Consider the following 18,548-nt stretch of genomic DNA (forward strand, 5'->3'; position numbering starts at 1 on the left):
ATTACTATTACATTCACCACCATTACCCACCCCACCTCTCGTCACCGCCACCACCAACTTTAAAAAATAAAAATAATACGAAAAAATAAAAAATATTTCATAGAAATTTGTAATTATATGAAAATATTATTTTTCATATTATTTTTATTTTTCATAGAAATGTTTTTTATAAAATGTTTTTTAATTATATGAAAAAATAAAAATAATATTTTCTAAGTTGAATGGATTTCGAAAATTTTATGTCTTATAAAAATAGAATAATCTTTTCATTTTATAAAAAATTAAAAAATGAAAACTGAGAAACATATATTTTCTAACTACCAAACAATGTTTTTGGAGCTATATGAGATTAAGGTCATGTTTATTTATGACTTAATGAACTTTCATAAAAAAAAAATACTCATATTAAGGTCATGTGCGTTTATAACTTAAATGACTTAATAAAAAGATATTTAATACATTAAGTTAATCAGAAATAATTTTTTCACCTAAATAAACAAAAATATATTGTAATTACTTAATACAGAGGGACATTCATTTTCCACTTTATATCCACTCTAACACTAAAAGTTCAAAGGAAAAACCATCCCTACGTATACAATATTATATAGATAGATAGGTATAGGTATTTATTTTGTGCAATAACTAAACACATGTTTATTGCATGCTTGGAAATTTTGTGCTTTAAAGGGTTGCAATCTTATCTAGTCGCGCGAATCCCATAATAATTACTATGCAATATATATATACAATATACACTAGTTATTATGGCAACATACAGGTTTTAAACATTGTGTTTTCATAAAGCTATAAAGCTACTTATTTATTTTGTGCAACTTAACACATGTTCATTGTATGCATTGGAGATTTTGTGCTTTAAAGGGTTGTGCAACCTAATCTTAAACCATATCATCCATATATATGAATTTTTTGATGCTTTTACTTTTCGGGTGTTCATAGTCCTAGGCAACAACAAAGAACAACACCATTAACTAATGCTAAAACTTAACATCTCCTTCATTATAGCAAAGGTCGTCTTGGCCTAACATCTGGTTAGGTTATACTGAATTTGCATGAAATACTTTTCTTTTTAAAGAACCATTTGCTCATCAATTTATAGCTTCATTTATCGAAGTGATTTTGTATGATTACAAACGAGAGTAAGTACCCGCGCATTATGGTGGTGAAATGGTGGGGTAATAGATCATAAAGTGTAATAGGTCATAGAGTGTGATAGCCAAATGCCTTAATCGTACGGGTTTCGACCTCGGATTTAAAATTTCGTCGAAAGTATATCGAATGACATCTCTATATTTGGGAGGTTAATGACATTTTTTTTCAAAATAAAATGAAAAATTAAATAAATGTAAATAAAAAAATCTTATAAATTCAAAATTTAAAAATTTCAGAAACAAGCGTAATAGGTAAATTAGAAGTTTCATATTTTCAATAATAAATAAAAAATGCTTAAATGATGTATATCATATATAATATTTTAGTTTTTTAAGTAACAAATTAAACCTTATGCAATTGGTGAGTTTGTTTACATGAATATACGTGAAAGTTTGTTTTTAATCTAGCTAGATGTTAAACAAATTTTTTTTGATATATCATCATTGATATACCGAGTAATATAGTTTGTATTTCTTAGGATTTAGATATAAAAAAATTATGGAAAATGATAAACAGAATGAGACATTATTCATTACTTTTTCAACCAAGAATGTCCCTGAACGCCTAACACTCTATAGTGATAAAATGTGTATCGCGTTTCGTCTCGAATGCCCGCTATATATAGCAGAAAGATTCCTTTTTAGCACCTTTTCCATTGAAATCCACACAATACGTGACGTTTTTTTAATCAGTTTTTTATAAGCCTATCTCAAAAAGAAGTTTTTATTTATTTTGGAAATACCCCCTCCTACTCAAACAAAAAATAGGGAATGCCCCATATCACGAGACACCCGATGAATGAGCTTACATTGAAAGCCTCACTCCGAATAGCCTAAATAAGAACAATGAAAGCCTCATTTCGAATAGCCTAATCAACAGTTTTTTTTTTGAACAGCATAAAATTAAATATATATATATATATATATATATATACACAAAGGGCAGCTAGCCTAAAAGATTACATTACGAGAAGAGGATTTAAAAGCCACTCTTCCCATTTAATGTTTATCTTATGATTCCTACTAACAAACCCATGGAAGGAATAATAGACAATACTATCAAAAATCTCGTCATCTCTAGTCTTTGTAGGCTCGAAGATGCAATTGCTATGAAACCTCCAAAGAGTCCACCAAGCGATACAGGTGATCGAGAAAATTAGATCTTTGTGCATGGACTTAATATGCCAGCTATCAGCTATCAATAGTATCTACAACCATCTTAGGGGAGTCAAAAATGAGAGAGTTAACCTAGAGCCAAGTAGAGATCAAGCCCAATGTTTTCTTTGCCACATGACAATCACAAAAAACATGAGCAACAAACTAGATCCAGTTGCAGCAAATGGGACAGAGCAGTGAAGGCACATCTAGACCTCGAAAAGATAAGTTAAGTCTAGAAGGAAGTCTGTCAAGTAACAACCACGAAACAAAGATATTTACCTTTTTAGGAAGGAATTTGGACCAACGAGTAGGGACATTACCTGAAGGAAGTATAATATTATCAACAAATAGTCGCAACTCCTTAACAATGAATGTATTCGAACCTTCTAGGCTCCAGGTCCACGAATCAGGCTGTTGTGAAAATGTCACTTGTTGTAGAATCGAAGACAAATCAGAAAGTTGTTGTTGTTCGATACCACTTCGTAAAGGTCTCCTCCATTGCCACTTCCAACCTTGATGCGCAACATGATCAGAAATGAATCCAGTCTTTAACAAAGATAAAGCAAAAAGACGCGAGAACTGGAACTGGAAAGCTTCCTGGCCGACCCAAATATCTTGCCAAAATCTATTGTTACAACCATCGCCAATTTTTCTAGTAATAATGTCAGGAGGAATATGACAAACCTGGTTAAGGTTCTCAATAGAAGATACAATACGGTTCCAAACACCCGATGGTTTACCCTTTTTGGACCTTTTAAAGTCGACTCCATGAATAGCATGAATTACTTTAACCCACAAATCAGAGGATTTCGACAAAAAACGCCACTTCCATTTATATATTAACGCCCTATTCATCACAAACAAGCTTCCAAAACCGAGACCCCCCTGTTTCTTAGAATTTGAAATCAGGTCCCACTTAACCCAACTAACTTCCTTATGGATATCCGACCCACCCAAAAAAAAATTAGACCGAATCGGTTCTGGCTTTTTTAAGACCCCTTTGGGAGTCGGGAATAAAGAGAGGTAATATGATCCAACAGATCCTAGAACAGAAGTAAGGAGGGTAGCCCTTCCACCAATAGAGAGAAGATTACATTTCCAACTAGCAAGACGTTTCTGAAATCTAGAAATAACATAGTCCTAGTTGGACATTCGGGACGTATTAATCCCAACGGGAATGCCAAGATAAGTGATAGGAAAAGTAGCTGGAGTACAACCAACAGTTTTGGAAAAAGAACTAACCCCAAAATCCACACCAATACCAAAAATGGAGGATTTTTGAAGGTTCAACCGCAACCCTGAAGCCAAATGATAACACTCCAAAGCAACAACAATATTGGACATATTCTCCATAGACCAGTCTCCCAATATAAATGCATCATCGGCATAAAAAAGATGAGACAATACAAGATTATTCACCTTCACCCCCGAAAACAGCCCTGCTGCCCCAAGATCTTCCAAGAAGACGTGTAACCCTTCCATAACAATAAGAAATAAAAATGGTGCCATGGGATCCCCCTGACGAAGACCCCATTGAACATCAAATTCCGCTGTTGGACTGCCATTAACGAGCACAAATGTCTTTGGAAAAGATAAACATGCATGAATATAACCACGCCACTTGGGCCCAAAGCCCATAAAGCCTAGCAGAGAGATCAGATAATCCCAAGACACAGAATCATAAGCCTTAGCGAAATCAAGCTTAAAAAACATACGCTTCTTCCTTCTACAAGAAAACCAATCAATGAGTTCGTTGAGCATCAAAGGACCATCAAGAATGTGTCTGCCTTTAATGAAAGCAGATTGCTCCGGGCTTATAACTTTTCCTATGACTCGAGCCAGGCGATTAGCTAAAATCTTAGAAATAATTTTATATTGCAAGCCTATTAGACTAATAGGTCGATAATCAGCCATGACAATAGGGCTTTTGACCTTAGGAAGAAGGGAAATAAAAGAAGCATTACATCCGACGGGGATACACGAGTTGGAGAAAAATTCTTGAATAAAACCAATGACATCGTCTTTCAGAAGATCTCAAAAAATGCTTCACGAAAGCAAAAGTAAAGCCGTCGGGACCCGGGGATTTTTCATTCCCACAGTCCCATATCGCCTCTTTAATCTCCACAAATATTTCGTCAAATAATTGTCTATTGGATTTCTGCAATGTCTTGATTTTTGAAATTTAACAACTTAATATAATGGGATTATGGGTCATTAATATACCAATTATCTTGCCGTTAAATATCTATACTCCCTTAATAAGCAAACTACCTCACACCTCTTTTAACACTTCTACCTTTAAAATGTCTTTTATGCCCTCCTAATTTACACTACCCTATTTTTTCTCCATCACGCTCATTACACACACATACGTTCATCCGATTTCCGATTTTCTCTCCCTCCCCCCTTCTCTAATTTTCTCCCCCCATAAACACCATCCACCACCGCCCCAAATACCACCATCCACCGCCGCAATCCACCTTCTATGTACGCTATCCCCCTATAAACACCATCCACCACCGCCCCAAAAACCACCATCAAACCACCATCCACCGCCGCGTGCTTATTTTTTTTTCTTTTTCATCGTCGCCGCCCCACAAACCACCATCAAACCATCGGCGTTTTTTTTTCTTATTCTCCGCTGCATCGCGCGGGTACAACGCTAGTATATATATATATATATATATATATTTATTTATATACCAATTATCTTTACTCGAATATAAAACAAACCACTATTCATTCTTTAAAGAATTAAGACTTTGAAATGATCATATTACTTATCTTCTTTATCCGCTAAGTTAAACTTTTTCACCTGATATACCTATAATACCCTTAATAAAACCATCATTATAAAGATCTCTCAAACCTTAATTAATTATATCACCCCTTTTACATCAATTACCTTTACATTTACCATCACGACACTATTGTCATCTACGCTACCACGACCGCCTCCACCTACAGCTACTACCACCATTGCTGCCGCATCATACGGACATACATTTAGTATATATACCATGAATTTGACACTGGGTTAATTCTTAACATTGAAAATTTATAATTTTGTTTATGAATTTAAAGTTAAAGATGCGTTTTACATACTTTTGATCACCGACATCGACTAAACAAGACGCCTTCAACCTTAGTTTTGTCTCTATGCTCGGATATCACGTGGGTTCACAGACTGGAAAACTGACGATTTAAGGGAAAATCAATATAGTTTACGAAAAACCGTTTGTTTATGCAGTTTTGGTTTTGGGTAATCGAAACCAGTATGGACCGAACCACGTGTTCCGTGACCAATTTTTTCTAGTGGCATAAAAAATATGAGTTAGGGAATTAATGGGACAGCTCAAAAAGACAACCTTTAATATATGATTTCTAGTATACATATACAGTTATACACTACAACATAAAAAAACGTAAATCAAAGTTTTAACATGTAAATGAAAAAAAAAAGTATAAATCAAAGCAATAAACAACAATACAATGAATCAAAAGATAGAACTAAATTATAATGTGGTGGTTGATTACTTCAAACTAAACGTTGTATATAGTCCAAAATCACGTGCTATTTTTTTTGTGGTTGATTTGGAGAGACGTTTTCCGCTTCAACAATATTTTTCTTGTTATGACACGTGGTTTTTGTATGTCCAAATTTTTTTTCTTTTTTTTTCTCTTAGTAGCAGAATTAAGTGATTTGATAAACAATAGGCCTGCTAATATGATTCTACATTGAAAGGGTTTTTGTTTTTGATAAAAGTACATCAGATTAATCAAGTATATTTGATTTTGATTAGAGAAAAAATAGAGGTTTTGAAAGTCCAGGGTTCTAAATATATTTATATAAGTTAATGGTAAAAATAGTTTTTTGTTAATAACAATGGTATTGATTTACTTATGATTCAATTAAAGAAGGGACTTAAATTTGAAGGAAATTAATTATTTAACTTCGAAAGTTAAAAACTTAATTTCTTAATCTAAATCAAGTATTTAATTACTAGACTTATGTTCGCGCAATGCAACACCGATGGAGCCGTAGGGTAGTGGTGACGACAACGAGTGGCGCCGGAGGTGGTGGTGACAAGTGGAGGGGGTAGTGTCAACAGCGATGTCAGTGGTGAGAGCGGCAGTGGGGGCGAAAGAGGGACGGCTATGGTGGTGAATGTAAAAGTAATTAATGTTAAAGGTGATAATGTGCTTATATAAGATTGAAAGATTTATATTGTAAATTATTTTATTAAGGGTATTATAGGTATATTAGATGGATATAATTAAATTAGTGAATTAAGGAGAAAAATATATTTGATTTTTCAAAAGCTTAAAATTTAAGATAGAAAAAAGATCATTGGATTTATTAGATAGTATAGATAGATGTATTTTCTTTTATAAAAGGCCGGAAAGCTTAATATTTTCATTTATATTAAACGAAAGATAATGAGATTGAGATTATAATGTGTTCTTAGTAGTCAATAAAGTGATTTTTTCAAATTTCTTTTCCTATTATGCTACTATCATTAATATTATGATATCGATGTATTTCCTTTTCCTTAAAGGAGCAGTACATGTATCATTTCATTCGATAATTATTTTACCACACTAAGAGCACCTCCAATGGTCTTACCCAATACTAACTAATATAGTGCCACATCAGCGCCGCATCAGCAAAATCTCTTTCCAATACATTTTGCTCAATTCACACCCAATACCCAATACTAACCAATACACTCCAACATATTTATTTTCAAACTTGTAATAAATAAAACAACAAATATAATTTAGAAAATAAACACAAATATTATATTTTACACTTTTAGTCCCCCAACATTCGAATTCAAAAAATTTACACTTTTAGTCCCTTAAACGGCTAAATAATTCAAAACATTTACACTTTTAGTCCCTATGTCACTCTATATAAAACAACTTCTTTCAACTTTTTTCAACTCATTCTTTCAAAATGGCGAGACAAATGTGGACTGAATCCGAAGATCTTTTGTCAGGTGTTGGATAGAAGGATGTGAAATGCGCTTCCCAACCCAACAAACTGCTTGGACCAACATATCAGAAAGCTCTAACAGCCTCACGACTGAAGGTCCACGGACCATATCTCAACTACTCAGTCGCTTTAAAAAAATTCACAATGAATGTAAGGAGTTTGAGACAATCTATACGAGGCTGAAGGCAAAGAGGAGGACCTTATCTGATGAGTTGCTCTATGCAACGGCGCATCAGGAGTACCGTGAGAATTATGGGAGGGGCTTCCGTTACGAGCAATGTTTCATAGAGCTTATCATGGTTTCCTACTTTCGAAACGTTTAATTAAGTGTGTTTTAGTCTTTTAATTAAGTGTGTTTTATAATGTGTCTGTTTCTTATGTGTCTGTTTGTAATGTGTTTGTGTAACGTTATTTGAATAAATAAAATATTATATTTGAATATATAAAATTCTAAAATACCATTTTATTAATAAAAACGAGTACAATACATAAAATAAAAAGCATTACAAACTTATCATGTCTTAGAGCAATTTAACAACGGAAATTATTCATTGATTTCGCCCATATGATCATATGGTTCAAGGTTATGATCGCCGAAGCAAGTTGTTCCATAGCAATTTCAATCTTATCGATCTTCCCCTGCAAATAAGTAAAGTACTGACACTCAAGTTCAGTACAATGCCCGGTTTGTATGTAGGTTATTTGCTGTTGACACCATTCCTTCTTCGCTTTTAGTTTGAGACCAACTTCAAGCAGTTCCTCTTTGAATCTTTGGTGGTCGACGATATCAGCCATGATACGCTCATGCACTTGATCGACGGTCATTGGTGGTTTTCGGTTAGGGACATTTGATGAGGAAGCCATATTAAGAGTTTGTGTGTTGATCAGAATTGTTTGATCAATGCCAGTATATATAGAAACAAAAAGACGCTCCTCTAACGTTCAAAATTCAAAATTCAAAATTTTTACGCTTGTAGTCCCTCAAACGGCCAAATAATTCAAAAACATTTATACTTTCAGTCCCTGAACGGCTAGCCTGGATTGTCACTCTATAAATACCAACCCAGAGTACAATTCAGTTTCATTACCATTCCAACTTTCATTCTTCAACAAATACAATTCACTTTTTTTAACCAAATGACGTCCTCATCATCATCATCTAAAAAGAATGTTCACTGATCTCGTCTGACCGAAGATGAGATGAAAAAAAAAATCATGGATGATGTCAAAGAGGACACACTACTTCAAACTGAAATCTCTAGGGTCATGGGTTCCTTGCGGGAGAACAGACGACGATGCGAGCAAATGATTGAGGCAATACAAGCACCAGGCCGCAAGGTCTCGAACCACGAAGAACATTATTTTTCGTTTCTGCAACAAGAGATCAAGCAGGTCAAGAGCGTGGTTGATGATTTTTTTAAGACCGGTCACACGTTGACCGACCAATGCACTTGGGCCGAATCGTACCACGACAATTGCGGAGAAGACAAAACGACGTGGGAAGTCAAGTGCCCGCAACATGACAAATGGTGGGCAAATGAAACCGCTTATCGTGGTTTAGGAAAAATGTCAATTAAAGATGATGACGAGTAATCGTATCGTAATGTATTTCGTGTTTTAATTGTGTATTTTTAATATGTAATGTGTTTGTTTTAATAAAGTAATGTGTTTGTTTAAGGTTATTTGAATAAAAAAAATATTAAACTCAAACAATTTTATTTTTTTACCAAATTAGCCGTTGATTAATAAAAAAAAACAAATTCCTTCAGCCGCTCTGTATTCACCACCACGGGAGGCTCAATACGAGCTCGAATACGAACCCAATACGGCTCACACCTAATGGTGTTCACCGTATTGGGAAGTCAATATGGAACCAATACTAAGACATTGGGGGTGCTCTAAGGCCCCTCTTTATTGGGTGCTTTTGGGGGTGTTCGACGCCGGAACGGCGGAGAACACTAGTAGCACGGGTGCAGTTTAGGGGCGCGTCCGGGAGGTTTGTTCCAAACTTAGACGCAACGTTTGATCGGATTTGAGGCTCGTTTTGCGTTGAACGCTGCTTAATTAAAAAAAAAACTTTTTTTTGTAAAAATAGTTGTTGGTTTTGAAACCAACACCCCACTCTTTTTTTTTTACTATTTTTTTTTCTTTTCCTATTTAAACCACCACCATTTATTCACATTTCACCACCATTTTCCAATTTCTTACTCAAAAACTATACTTTCTCTCAACAATTCATCCACCAAAATGTCTAGGAGAATCAACAAAAACCTTTCAAACCAAAACCAAAATCAACAATCACTACCCACGACAAACACCATCGATCAAGATTTTGTGGCACTGCTTCAAATGGGATCTCTTCAAGTGGGATCTCCTCCGTCCATGTCGTCTTCTAATATGATGGGGTCATCGAGCAACTTTGGTTTGATAAACCGATCATTTTCGAATTTGTTAAATTTGAATTTGTTTAATGAACAATATCAGCAGTTTCTGTTAATGCAACAATTTCGTGAATTTCAAGTTACGAATCAACAATTCCAGGGCCAGTAGGTTACTGTGTTTTTAGAATGTAATGTTTTATTTTTAAGTATTAATGTAATGTGTTTGTTTAATAATAAAATGTGTTTGTATAATTTTGTAAAAAAAAAAATGAAATAATAAAATAATTGATAAATAGTGGAAGAATAAAAGGAGGGGTGTTCTTGAAGTATTCTATGAAAGAGAAAAACTGTTGAATAGTGAAAGAATAGGAGAATAAGTGGGTATGTATAAGGAGAAGCCTAGTTAAACATTTTTTAGAACTAGCAATACAACATATATATACTACATACCATCTATATCTATATTATATTATTCTATAAAGCATATCTCTTTTTAAGCTTCAAGTTTTAATATCTAACAAGCTACACATATTAATACATGATGTGTTATACATCAAGGCCACATTAAATCAATAAATTACACTATTCGTCGCCGTTGGCACCAGCACCATCAATTGTCGCCACTAGCTCCACTACCATCAATTGCCGCCACTTCCGCCGCCGCTATCTCTGCACGCCACCACCACCCGTCACCGCCACCACCGCTGCCGTCGCCGCTATTACATCGTCACACCGCAGACCAACAATTACCACCCATCACCACCACCACTGCCGCCACTATTGTACATCAGTGTATCGCGAGTGTAAATTTCTTGTAATACAAAAATAGTTATTATAAATGATAGATTTGTTAAAAGTTTGTGATACTTCTATACTTTTATCATCTCCTCCAATGTACATATATCGTTGCAACAAGTAAGCCAACTCGATGAAATTATGGACTAACTTATATTACAATCATATTACACAAGCACATAAACGTAAAGTAGATATATACGAACTTTGATCAATTGTATATTTCTACTAAAATTACCATTATTTAATTATATGGCATCCATGCATTATTAAATACAACGATATTGATACATAAATCTAAACAAAATCTGATATAGCGTATATATACTCTAGCGAATCATCGATCGTCTTAAATCACTTTTTCATTTGAATCACCTTCAACTATATATATCGCAGTCATTCTGGATTTGTCTTCTCGATCTCTATCTGTCTTTTATTTTATTTTTAAAAAAAAATTGATATATACGCGCGTTTATCAAATGTGACTATGCTTATAATGGTAATAGTTATCGTCAATTTCTAAATATAGCAAGCTAAGTCGCAGTTACATCAAGATGTTTATCACAGACGAAAATTCTCAACTATATATATATAGGTCACATGCATGCTTTAATATGGATACCTTCACTACTATACTAGATAGCTACACGATCAACATGTTTCAAAATTTATCTACTATACTTATAGCAGCCATAACCATTAATATTATTCTCTTCTACTTCATCAATTTTCTTAACAAGAAAAAACCCGGTAAACGACATCCACTTCCACCTGGTCCGACCCCTTTTCCATTCTTAGGCTGCATAATCCAAATGCTTCGGAATAGGCCAATATTCCGTTGGTTGCACAAGCTAATGGACAAGTACGACACGCCCATCCTTTGTGTTAGACTCGGACCATCAACCCATGTCATCGTTGTCTCGTGTCCAAGCATTGCATGCGAGTTCTTGAAAAAACAAGACGATATATTTGCTTCAAGGCCAGAAATATTGTCAGCTGGTTTAACTAGCGAAGGATATCGTTCGGTCATAATGGCTCCTTTAGGGAGCCAGTGGAGGAAGATGCGAACGATCCTTCACAAGAACATCCTCTCATTGCCAATACACAAATGGCTCCAACCAAAACGAGACGAAGAAGCCAATTACTTGCTTTCCTACATTTATAATCAAATAGAGAAACAAAATTCTCTAGGTGGATTAATTAACATTCGATTTGTAAGCCAACATTTTTGTGGAAACTTGATTAGAAAGATGATTTTTGGGTCAAGTTTATTTGGGAATGGATTAGAAGATGGAGGTCCAGGTGTGGAAGAAACCGAACATATGGATGCTCTTTTCACCATCCTCAAGTATCTTTATGGATTTTGCATCACTGATTACTTTCCATGGTTGAGAGGGAAGGTTGATTTTGATGGCCATGAAAAGATCTTGAGGACTTCCATTGAAAAGGTTCGAAAGTATCACAATCCATTGATCGATGAACGGATTAGATTATGGAAAGATGGGTCTAAAAAGAAAGAAGATGATCTTCTTGATGTTCTCATCAAACATGAAAACCCTAAGCTTACACCAGAGGAGATCAAAGCCCAAATTATCGTAAGATTCACATACTATTATTAATTTCACGTTCTACAATTATAATTTCTTTTAAGCCACGTATATATACGTACACGTGTTCCACCAGCTACTTTTGTCAAACATACTCATATAAATAGTTTTCAAATATTTGCAGTGCGATATAAAATACGAGTAGTATTTAATTAGTTGTAACTTTTTATCTTGTCTAATCACAGGAACTAATGATAGCCACAATTGATAATCCATCAAATGCAGTTGAATGGGCAATGGCAGAGATGATCAATGAACCTAGTCTTCTAGAAAGAGCGGTCAAGGAGCTGGACAACATTGTAGGGTGTAACCGCTTAGTTGAAGAGTCAGACTTGCCACAACTAAATTACCTAAAAGCATGCCTCAAGGAGGCCTTTAGGATGCATCCTTTTGCACCCTTCAATCCACCCCATGTTTCAACGAAGAACGCTGTCGTTGCTGGTTACTTCATACCAAAGGGTAGTCACGTGCTTCTTAGCCGAGTTGGATTAGGAAGGAATCCAAGTGTGTGGGCCAATCCCTTGCGGTTTAACCCAGATCGACATCTAGGAGGGTCTGGAAAACAAGTGGTTCTTTCGGATAATGAGCTGAGGATGATTTCGTTTAGCACGGGGAAGCGTGGCTGTCCTGGAGTAATGTTGGGTTCGACCATTACTATTATGTTGTTAGCTAGAATGATCCAAGCGTTCTCATGGGAGGTGCCTTGTAATCAGTCTGCGATTAAGCTTGTCGAAAATCATGATAATCTTCACTTGGCCAAGCCATTGGTAGCCATTGCTAAACCAAGACTCCCTCAATATCTCTACCCTAAAATTTGATGCATGGTGACAGACATATATATATTGTTGAAATTGAATTAGTGACAAATCAGGTAATTAGTACGAGTATTATGCGTAATTATTATGTTCGTGGGTAAAGAACTTAATTAATTATGTATTAACATATATATGATCACAGTTATAAGTTTGGTACTTTATGTAATATATGTATATATAGATTTCATTTCTGTATCACAATCACAATCAATAAAGTTTAGTTTCACATATACGTACCCTAGCTTGCTCTTCACGTATTTGTTTGTATGTTTGAGTAATTGTGTTTTAGATGTATGTTTTTTTGATATAAATAAACTATTCGTATTATATAACATAAATAAAAATTTTATGGTTTTAGACAAGTATAACTTTGAAATTGTAGAAATAGACAACTTTGATATAACGGAAGGAAGGAGTATTACTTTGAACAAAATATAGCAAAGAAATAAAACTTTATAATAGTTTAAGGGTTAAAAGTGAAACTATTTGAAACTATATAATTTTGAAAAAAAAAATTGTTACAGGCCTCATGATACGTGGCCTCAACTGTTGTGTTCATAAAGTTTCATTATGATATTACAATTGCTTTGAATATACAATTGCCTAATAAATATCACTTTATCACGAATAAATTTGCTGAAATAAAAAAATTTGGCGTCCAAAAAAAAAAAAATAGAAATTTTGAGGTTTGGTGTTTAAAAAAAATAAATTTAAGTTTTATGTTAGTGTCCATGTGAGAAATAAAATTTTGATTTATAGCGAAGACATTCAAAATTTGTTGTAAGAATAAAAAGTAAAAAAACTTTGATGTTTGTTGTTTAAAGTGAAAAAAATTTAATTTTGTTGTAAAAGTGAATTTTCTTTAAAGTTTACTATTAGTTTAAAAACTTTGATGTTTGTTGTTTATTTGTCGTAAAAGTGAATTTTGCTGAAAGTTTATTATTCCTTTCCATTAGTCTTAATATAAGGCTAAGAAAAATTTATATGAAGTACTAAACATACAGCTATCTCTCCTATATCTATACTCTTTTATAAAAATTATTGCACCCGTTAATTTTGGAAAGTGTTACACAATAATTACATACGAAATTACTAAATTACCTTTAATAAACATTTACTTTGGAAATAGTTTTTATAAATTACCAAAATTTGTTCTTAATGAATTAATTTACCCTTCAAACCCTTATTTTAATAAATAACATTATAAGTCCTTATCTTTTAAAAAATTTTACTATCAACTTTACATCGGACTACATCACTTGACACAACTACCACCACCAATAGTACCATCACTAACACCACTAGACCGACGTCCATGCCACCGCCGCCGCATTGTGTGGGTACCATGCTCGTCTATATCAGTAAATATATAAAAAAACCTACAACACATTTATATAAAATATACTAGTCCTAAGACCCATACGATGTACGGTAGCTATATAGACTGTATCATAATAAAGTTCGAATATGCCACATACATGATTTGTTTGTATAAAATAAATTGTGGTTAAATAACCCGAAGATCGAAGATAAACTATAATATACAGTAATGATAAATATAATATATGTTTAGTTAGAGTTGTGGATTTACCTTAAATTTTACAATCACATCAAAATCGGAATTTGTAAGCATAGTGGATGACGAAAAATAGCCTTGTGATTTCAAATCGTAAACTCAAAATTTTGAAGTCTTCAAGTTAATAACTTATTATTATAAGTAATATAAGTAATAGGCACTGTTGTAAAACTCACCGAGTAGAGTCGAGCACTCTCCGAGTACTCGCTACAAGGTAGGGTGTCGAATCGCCCGATTATTCCGAGTACTCTCCGACTTGACCACTTTGACCACCGAGTACTCACCGCATACACCCGAGTACTCCCAACTCGCTTGTCAACCGACCTGGGAGCGATTAGTGACTTCCGTAACCTTGGTAATAGGAGTTGAAAATTTGAGAAAGAAAAAGAAACATTTTTATTAATGAAAAAACGATCAAGCAAATAAGGTTATAATGTGTTTTGTATCTATAAGCCAAGAGTTAAAGTTTAATTCTAAGTCTGATAAGAAAATTAAATCTATATACAATTTAAAAAGCTAATTTATAAAAATAAATAAATTTAAAGGACACGTGCCGATAAAGGATTACACCACATGTCGTTTTAAGAACATTTCAATCCGATTTTAGTTTATTAGTAGATTTGAAAAAAAAAAAAGGGAAAAAAACATCACCCAACACGTTCTATCCCCTCTCTCCTCAGTCAGGTTTGCCGAAAATCACACTCTCTATCCTTCGACTGGTGGGGTTTGCCAATTCTCGCTCCCTCCCCCTTGAGGTCTCTTCCTAACTAGAGGTGTTTTAGAAGCGGTTAACCGATTTCGGTTAATAATTTTGATAACCGGTTTCGGTTATTTATTGAAACAGTAATAACCGGTTTCTAGGTTTTAAAACTGGAACCTATCTAACCGATTTCGATTAATAATAATCAGTTAACCGATACCGGTTAAACTATTCGCTTTTTTTAACCGCCCCCAATAATATCGAGAAAGTGGTGAATAATAGGGAAAAACAATCATTTCCGACAAGTATGAGCGACAAACTCATATTTCCAAAAACTCCATATTCCAAATAAACATTATTTTCTAAACACAAAACAAAATTCATCACCCCAAATCTCAAAAACAATAAAAATTTGATGTTAGATCTGATGAAAGAAGCATTAATCTATATATAGTATATAGATATATTGAAAGCTTATGAAATCATTTGATGGTGCGATCTTTCCGGTTATATATCAGTGTATGTATATAATATGATATATATATATATATAATATGTATAAGGGTAAAGTTAATTTAAGAACCTTTTTTTTTTGCGAGAACCTTTGAGAACTTTTCAAATTAAACCCAACCAATGATTATTCTTTACATGAAAATTGTTTTTTTTATTGTTTTCTGAATAACTTATATATAATTTTGAAGTTTATAATTGTTTGGAGGCATAAATTATCATATGTTATACAATTATGTGGAGATTTGGATTCTTGATCACATGTGCACGAATATTGCTATGATCACATGTATGCAAGTCGATCACATGTAATCATAACAATATTCGTGCACATGTGATCAATAATCCAAATCTCCACATAATTGTATAACAGAAGATAATACATGCATCCAAACAATTATAAACTTTAAAATTACACATAAGCTATTCAAAAAACAATCAAAAAACAATTTTCATGTAAAGAATAATCATCGATTGGCCTTGATTTGAAAAGTTCTCAGAAGTTCTCGCAAAAAATAGGTTCTCAAAATAACTTTTCACATATGTATAATATATATATATATATATATATATATATATATATTAGTGTATGTATATAATATATATAATTTAAGATGTCCCTAAATTAACTTTTACCTATGTATATATATAATATGTGATTAACCAGTTAACCGGTTACTATTTGAAATAATTAACCGGTTAATAATTGGTTTTGGTTTTGAAAAAAGTAATCGGTTAGTAACCGACGATTTTTGGTAAACTATAATCGGTTTTTACTATTCCGGTTATTAGTCGGTTTTGATTGCCGGTTACAAATCAGATTGGTTCGATTAATCGGTTTTTTTCACCTCTATCCTAACAATGATTCACTTCTTATCCACCTCTATAAAAGAAAACAATTATATATGTTCATAGGTTTGTAGGGCCGCAAGAAAACGAATCCGCCAACAAATTATGATGGGCCCTTTTTCTTCCCCTTTGTTTATTTCATCCGCAGTCCGCCAAAGACAAAAGAAATAAAAATAATAAAAAATCAAAAAACAAAAAACAAAAAAGAAAAAATCAAAAACAAAAACAAAAACAAAAAAGAAACAAGGATTCATAATGGGCTTATTTCCTTTGATTATTTTTGTGATGTCCGTTCGCATGAGAGGCCCAAAAAACAAATACGTTTGCCTTTCTTTTCTTATGTGACTACTGAGGGAGTTAGGCGGCTCCATGAAAAGAAGAAAACTATGGTTTTGTTTTTGTGTACCAAGCCTGAATAACGTCACTTCACCGTATCATCATTTTTCTGTCATATTTTATCCATTTTATTTAGAACTTAAATTATATATTTTTTAAAAGGTGTGGATGATTTGCTCGTAATAAGAGATCCTACTTCCCTGGATGACTTTTCTTGTGAAATTTCTTTTTAAATGTCTTTCTCATGTCTCGAACTCAAGACCTCCAACATGTAAAGCTGGTGCTCAACCATTAAGTTATAATGAGAATTACATAACTTAAATTACATACGATATATATATATATATATATATATATATTAAAATAAGCTCATTCTTGTTAATATTAAATATCTTTAATCATTATTAGCCCATTATGTATAACCTAATCAATTATCGGTTACTACACAACAAATAAGTTTCTTGATCTTATCCTATAATTGTAAATCAAATATAAATGGGAGAGACCAAAATAATAGCTTTGGTACCAAATGGTTAAATGAATGACACCAAAAAGTCATGTACCTATTTTATTATTTTATGGAAAAGTTGGAATTGTGTAATACGAAGTTTTCTCCTTCACCCGTATTGGGACAAATTTAAATTCAAAATAATAAAATGTAAGTACTTCACCAATGAAATGTTGACAACCACTTTTACATCTACATCCAATACTTAAAAAAGTGTTGACGTCGCCTATAAAAAAAAAAAAACTCTTTGTGAAGACAACCTCTTCTCCATCCATATGTGTGTATTTTGCTAGCTTTACAAATTACATAAGTTGTTAAATTTTACACCTATTTAGAATCTTAGGTCGCATTTGGTTCGCAGATTCTGATGGAATTTGATGGAATTGGAATTCAATTCAATTCCTTAGTGCGTTTGGTTGCTCAATGATGAAAGAATATCATTCCGTTGGAATGTCAACATTCTCTCATTTGAAGGAATCTCCATTCCATGGGGATGAGGGAAGGAATCTCATTCCGTCCCTCCCTTAAATCTTCAAAAAATGAAAAACATTCCATCAAATTCTATTCCATCAGATTCCAATTTCTTCAATAGATTCCATTCCATCAAAAAACATTCCGTGAACCAAACGCGCCCTTAGTGTGTCTAGATTCAGTTACTAGTCAATCAAGATTTCATAATATATTACTCTATGCCTTCCTCTAAGTTAACAATTAAACACCTTTAAAGTATTTCTTTGAGAATTTTGACAAAAAATTAACATAATGTAACTAACAAGACGCTAGTTATCAAAAATACAAAGTACGGTTTTAGAATTTAACAATATTACCTATTCTAGACACTATATATCCGATCACACTGACTCTTAGGATTGCAAAAGAGGTGAAAAAAACTTTTGCTCGTTACAGTGAAACCGAGACGAGAGCTTATACCAAGATGGGTGAAACAATAAAATTAAATGGATAGAAATCCATGTTGTAGTAAGAGTAGATACCAACACTGCACACATAATAATATTTGCGATAAATTTTGGGACCTCATGACAGAAACGTGCAGCATCCCAATAAGGGCCCATTGCAACCAATCCAAAAGTAGCAGCGTAATATCCAATACCCAATGCATATCTTTTTTTACTAGAACCAAA

The 18,548-nt window shown here is 33.4% G+C and overlaps 1 protein-coding gene across 1 annotated transcript; it reads left to right on the forward strand.

The window, feature by feature from the left end:
- Positions 1–11,302: 11,302 nt before the first annotated feature.
- Positions 11,303–12,930, forward strand: LOC122586074 (isoleucine N-monooxygenase 1-like). Its single transcript, XM_043758179.1, has 2 exons — positions 11,303–12,100; positions 12,298–12,930. Exons 1-2 carry the CDS (start codon positions 11,318–11,320, stop codon positions 12,928–12,930), a joined length of 1,416 nt encoding a protein of 471 aa, XP_043614114.1. The 5' UTR covers positions 11,303–11,317.
- Positions 12,931–18,548: the final 5,618 nt, after the last annotated feature.

Source organism: Erigeron canadensis, chromosome 1, assembly GCF_010389155.1.
Source record: "Erigeron canadensis isolate Cc75 chromosome 1, C_canadensis_v1, whole genome shotgun sequence".
In the NCBI taxonomy this organism is placed as follows: domain Eukaryota; kingdom Viridiplantae; phylum Streptophyta; class Magnoliopsida; order Asterales; family Asteraceae; genus Erigeron; species Erigeron canadensis.